This window comes from Camellia sinensis, chromosome 7 (assembly GCF_055761805.1).
Source record: "Camellia sinensis isolate YWXY chromosome 7, ASM5576180v1, whole genome shotgun sequence".
Classification (NCBI taxonomy): domain Eukaryota; kingdom Viridiplantae; phylum Streptophyta; class Magnoliopsida; order Ericales; family Theaceae; genus Camellia; species Camellia sinensis.
In genome coordinates this window covers 62,532,557-62,538,290 of record NC_138967.1, presented here as the reverse complement: position 1 = coordinate 62,538,290, position 5,734 = coordinate 62,532,557, and the positions used below count along the sequence as shown (strand labels likewise).

At 35.2% G+C, this 5,734-nt stretch overlaps 1 protein-coding gene and 1 long non-coding RNA gene across 3 annotated transcripts; both read right to left on the bottom strand.

Annotated features, from left to right (window-relative positions):
* Nucleotides 1-591: 591 nt before the first annotated feature.
* Nucleotides 592-2,230, bottom strand: LOC145795124 (LIMR family protein At5g01460-like). Its single transcript, XM_082878035.1, has 4 exons — nt 1,910-2,230; nt 1,666-1,788; nt 1,113-1,175; nt 592-807 (listed from the first exon to the last, which is right to left on the bottom strand). The coding sequence occupies exons 1-4, from the start codon at nt 2,063-2,065 to the stop codon at nt 739-741; spliced, it is 411 nt and encodes a 136-aa protein (XP_082734161.1). The 5' UTR covers nt 2,066-2,230; the 3' UTR covers nt 592-738.
* Nucleotides 2,231-2,359: 129 nt separating this feature from the next.
* LOC145795125 (uncharacterized) lies at nt 2,360-5,520 on the bottom strand. 2 transcript variants are annotated; one of them, XR_014335410.1, is made up of 4 exons: nt 4,725-5,520; nt 2,969-3,137; nt 2,721-2,809; nt 2,360-2,610 (listed from the first exon to the last, which is right to left on the bottom strand). It is a non-coding gene; the product is annotated as an uncharacterized LOC145795125 (long non-coding RNA). The 2 variants fall into 2 exon arrangements; XR_014335409.1 differs by lacking the exon at nt 4,725-5,520 and adding an exon at nt 3,226-4,188 and having other exon boundaries at nt 2,366-2,610.
* Between the last annotated feature and the right edge of the window lie 214 nt (nt 5,521-5,734).

Sequence of the window (5,734 nt, the reverse complement as noted above, 5' to 3'; positions counted from 1 at the left end):
CACTTCTGAAGCTTAGTTTGTAGTTCACTTAGGGCATACACCAACTTGAAGATTCTTCATGAGCATTACTGAGGCTAATCAATCCTGCTCACAAGCACAACGCTCCCACTTGAATGAAAAAAAGAAAAACCAACTTCAATATGTAAATAAAGTGTGTCGAGAATCCAAGATTCCAACCTGATGGAGCAAAGAAGAATGAGTCCCACATTAAAAAGAAAGGAGTTCATCAGAGTGGCTCCCCACCTGTGATATGGATCAAATATTAGCAATCACAGGAAGAAGAAGTCAGATTTAATATACCCCATAGACACAGAACAGAAACAAAAATATCACGAGAATAGTGGAGTGTGAAGTAAGGAACAGGAGAAACACATATGATAAAACATAGAGAAAGCAAATACAATCGACATGAAAGAGATGTGGATCATCATATATTTACCCAACAATAATATCCCCATAAGAAATATAATACTTCATACACATCAAAGCAAGCTCCCTATCCCCAAATACATTGCATTTAAAATTAAAGGCCAGAACAAATAACTAGAGACTAAACATCATCCATACGTTATCCATAAGAAATGTTTTTAACTTCTTTTTTTTTTTTTTTTTTGGTGTGATAACACAATTTTCATCTAAAATTTTCTGCAGAGACCCCAAAAAATGACAGTTTCAAGGAAATCAAAATAACATTTTGTTTGTCAAAGTCACAATTAATGATATGCATAAAATTCACACTTACCCTAAAACCCCCAACACTAGTTTGGCCAAGTACCCAAGAACAGTCATGGCCCATGCAGTCTCCGCCTGAATGAATCAAGCAGCAAAGTCAGGAGACAATATCATATCTCTCTTCTTTTTCTTTTTTTTCAAATAGAAATTAGTTTGACAAAAAGAAACATCGAAAATAATATTTTCAGATTTTTAAAAATTACTTCCACACCAAAAAAAAAGATAAAACCATATAAAAATGATGAGTGTTTTTTTATTTTTTCATTTCTTTCATCAAATTAGTTTTTAGTTTTATTGAAAATTTTTCAGAAAACATATTCTCAAAAACTGCTTTTGAAAAAATGTGCAGTCAGCACATTAAAAAAACTTCAAACCATCACCTTTTCACCTTGAGGGTACATCTCTTCTAAAGCCTTTACATCTTCTTCCAGAAGAAGCAACTCCTACAAGGTTAAGAATAAGTCAGCACCCGATTCCAATCTATCTAACCATGGATACATAGACAAGTCAACCAACAATGTAAACTTCAAATTTCATAAAAAATGATGTAATTTCTACAAACCCTAAACGGCCCCTAAGCATATAATAGCAATTGGAAAAATAGCAGGAAACCTTGTAATTGTAGTTATCAATTGTTATGTCTTAAATGAAAACAATTTTGTAGTTGGATCATGATTCATGACATTAATTTCTGATGTAAACATTTTAACGGAAGAAAAGAAGCTTTTACAGATCTCAGAAATGATATTCAAATTCAACAAATTGAATCTTAGACCCTACATCATCTGTAAAACCAACTTTGGGCTGAAGTACACCAAATTATAAGATGTACCAATTTTCTTGCTATGTCTTAAGGTGGACTTAAACCATGCACCTTCCCTTTTAGCCATGGCAAGGCACCCTTCAGCTAACAATACTGATCAAGGTTAATACCTTTTCTACTGCCTTTACATTTTTACGCCACTTCCTTCCCTTTGAGCCACTCTTTTCCTCCTGACGAAGCGCATCAGCTGCTTTCTTCAATTCTCTTGCCTTCTTACCTAGTTCAGTTGCTTCCTACAAATTATCGAGTCAATTTCCTATAATCAACTCGAACATGCAAATAACCATTACGTTGATACAGAAGGCATAAGTAGGTAATTTCATATGGATACATAAAACACAACGCAAAAGGTACCTTAATATACTGTGAACGAGTGATAACAGCTTTTGGACGCCGAAAGAATGAAAAGATAAGTCCCAATGGCAGACAAGCAATGCCCACACCGCCAAATATCTGGGTAGGACAACAAGAGCTCAATAGTAAAATACAATATTCTCGGAAAATAGACATATTGTTGGTTCAATAGTATCCAGATCTAACAGGTCATTTTGAACCAGAAAGATAACTTGTATCTTTCCATTAGAACCATATTGCCTTAATTTCCATAAATTTTGGTTTGGATAATAACAATATAGTCTTATTTTTTGTAAAACCTGACATAAAATCCAATATGTGGTGAACGATCATTTTGATCTTATATATTCTCCATTAGACATAATTCAAACATGAAGCAACACCCATTGCTACCATATTACCATCACGATTCTACAATAAATTAATATAAAAGGCAGCAATCACACTTTCACATTTAAGGGTGGAAATTGCAAAGAAGAAAATGCATCTGCCTTACCTTGTTCATCCTCAGGAGGTTTGAGCCTGAAAGATAACACTGACATCTTAGAACCTACCCCCATTAGCACCACAGCTTGATATGTCTTAATATTGCCTCCATCAGCAAGATCCTTGGCGCTGAAGGTCATATAAAACCTGAGTACACAGGCAGCCTGAGACATTGCCTTCAAAACCTTCACAAACTCCAACTCTTTATTTGTGTCCTACAAATGTTGTCATGAATAAGCTAAGTAGTATTATGTTTATAACTTGAAATAAAATACAATCATCAATTAAATGCCTCATGTATTCATCAACTGCAAGCTGCGAATACCATTCGAAATGTTTAGTGTTGTAGGTAATGTCCATTGGAAGAATTTGATGGAACTGATTGACACCAGGTATGTTCGCTACATCAAACCCCTAAAGCAACGAAAGAACCAACAAAAAAATAAATAAAACATAAGCAAAAGAACTAGTGATGCAAAGGCCATAGGGATAGGGATAGGGATAAGGATGTAAATGTAAATTTTTACTTATGTCGCTCTTCAAAACTTGATCCTTGTGAGACATTTTACATACCCTTGTCAAGCTCCCAAACTACTGTTCTCTTTCCAGGAAGACTGTCAGAGTCTTCATAATAGGTTATGTACTTTACCCTAGGTGACCTTGACATGTTGGGGATTACATCTGCTTCATAATGATGTTCAACATTTAGGTGCACTTGTACATCTGACCCATCATGCTCGGACTGAAATTATTAACACAGCAAAGAATCAAAGAAAAGAATATATCTTTCAATTAAGAAACTGAGTAACATAGAAATGATAGAGACCCACAATTCAAATCCTCAAATGCACCCATAATAACGTGAGAAGGGAGTTGGGTCTTCTATGGTTGAGTTTGAGGCAAATCAAAAGTTGACACATAACATGCCATGTCATTATGAGTCAAACTAGGGGAGGCTTTTTAGGGGTCACAAACATATTTTCCTTAGTAACATGTTTTGGCATAAGGCATCAGCTACTCATTGTCTTCAGTAGTGAAGATGCAACATGAGACATCAATTCCAACCCCTTATTTTCAAATATATGACCAATGAGAGGACAGAATATGCATAATTGTTGAACAATGCCAGAACAAAGTTTAAAATAATCCATCAAATAGAAAAAGAGGTGCATTTTAGAAGGAAATACAGATGAAGTTAAGAAAAATTGATCATTCAAACAACCATATTTGTGCAGTTCAGTCCTGACAAAATGCAGAAAGGAGGCACAGAAAACTACAATTTCATTGAAGTGACTTCAACTATTTCTGTCATATACAAAGAAATTCCTTTTCTTATAGAGAATGGAGCCTTACGCAAAGGTTAGAACTAGGGCTAAATGATGCCCTGTGGAATTACAAGCCTTAGATCATTTAATCAGCTGAGCAAATAGTGGGACAAAATAAAAGACTTATTTATATAATTCATGCTAAGGTTCAATAATCTGAAACAAAATTGACTACCAAAGAATTAATTGATTTGAAAAATGTGCCTGAGATGAAGAGCCTAATATCATAGATCAAGAGCACATAAGTGAATCAACTTAATATAAATAATCAGTGAATCAACTTAATATAAATAAAAATTCCAAGAGTCAGAGCCATATGTAATCTAATGTTGAAACATCAAAGCTGACTATTTTGCCCCCAATTTACAAAAACAACAAAGCTGACTATTATTTTTTCAATGCACAAAGCTGACTTTTATGTAATGAGAGCTTTTAAATAATTTCATAGATTTAATCTCAACCAATTAAAGCAAAACAAACACGAGCAGGTAACTATTTCCCATAGTAAACAAAAAAATGCAATTAATCTCACATTTCCAACCTAATACCACCATATTAGTAATCCCATCACTCAATCCCACCGAACTCATAATCATAGTGAACCTAATCCAGATATCAAACACAGCCAAAACATTATCGATCAATGTATCAGAAATGTAGGACTGTGCCCCAGGAAAAGTGGGACGAAAGTTGAACTGCATTAAGGCATTGGATTCAAGGCAGATGACAACATTGGTTCACTTTTTATTTAAAATTTCAGGGGGGAAAAAAATTCCAAGAGTCAGAGCCATATGTAATTACATTAATTTCACCCTTCTGTCTTCTATATTTTAATATTTATTTTCACTTTTGAAGACCTAAGACTAAATGGTGACATCTAGTGAGAAAATAATACTCATGACAAAAGTTAACAACAAGAATTGACTTCAGAAAAAAGGAAGGAAAAAGAAAAAAATAATAATCAGAGATTGGGAAAATAAATACATTATTCTGGTTCCACTTACCCAATTGACACCAATTCATTCAATCTCTGAAGATCCACAGGTTTCTTGAGGGGTGTCATTCCATAACGCTTTTGCTCCCTGCAATCTTTGACACATAAAAAAGCATACCAAAGAGGATAGAAGTTGATTCAATATTAGATTAGAATGAAACTCACATGATATCAACAAAATAGCAAATTGATAATCAAAACAAAATACGAAGAAGAAGCGATTGCCGATGAAAATTAGCAATATAAATGGAACCAGCGTCAGAGCCAAGAGAGAAATCGATAGCTCGCTGGTGCAGATGGCGATGGCGGCGGAGCTTCGAAATAGAGAGAGAGAGAGAGAGAAATCGAAATCGCTCTGAGATGAAATCAAAGATAAATCTCAGAGAGAGAGATCTAGAGATAGAATTGAAATCGCGGTGGCAGTGCAAACCGATCTGAATCGAAATCACGGTGGCAGTGCAGACTGATCTAAAATCGGTGAATCTGTGAGATTTGAATCGGTGAATCGGTGAATCTCGCTACCTCGCCGGTGCAGATGGTGGTGGTGGTGGAGCTTCGAAGTCGGTGAATCTGTGAGATTTGAAGGTGAGATTCAAAATAAGGGTTTTTAGAGAGGGTTGAGAGAGAGGCGATGTGAGGATTCAATGTTGGTTTATGTCTGAAGGCCTAAGGGCTTACAAAAGCTTTATTCTCAGATTTAAAATAGGCGCGTGTGGCCTACCGCATTTGGAGGCGTTTTTAAACGCCTTCAATTACAAAACTGTGTCGTTTTAATTAAAAAAATATGCGACGTTTTTAAAACGTCGTTAAATATTAATAAAAATGACGTTTTAAAAAACGTCGTTAAAAAAACGCCGCAAAAACCCTTATTTCTTGTAGTGCCTTCGCCGACGGTTGCCCTTCTCACTGCCAGATCTTTCAAATATTCAGTGAGTACGATTCTTGCCTCTGATTTCGAATAATGAATCAATCATCTCAAAAAACTGTCAATTACTTCACTTTACCCTCTCCAGTTCCTTA

Bases quoted from the DNA above. Each gene is read 5' to 3' on its own strand.
- LOC145795124 (XM_082878035.1), bottom strand. From the start codon at position 2,065: ATGTCTATTTTCCGAGAATATTGTATTTTACTATTGAGCTCTTGTTGT. The intron at 1,789-1,909 runs GTACCTTTTGCG...GATAATTTGTAG, and splicing joins CTCGTTCACAGTATATTAAG to GAAGCAACTGAACTAGGTAA. The intron at 1,176-1,665 runs GTATTAACCTTG...TTAACCTTGTAG, and splicing joins ATGTAAAGGCAGTAGAAAAG to GAGTTGCTTCTTCTGGAAGA.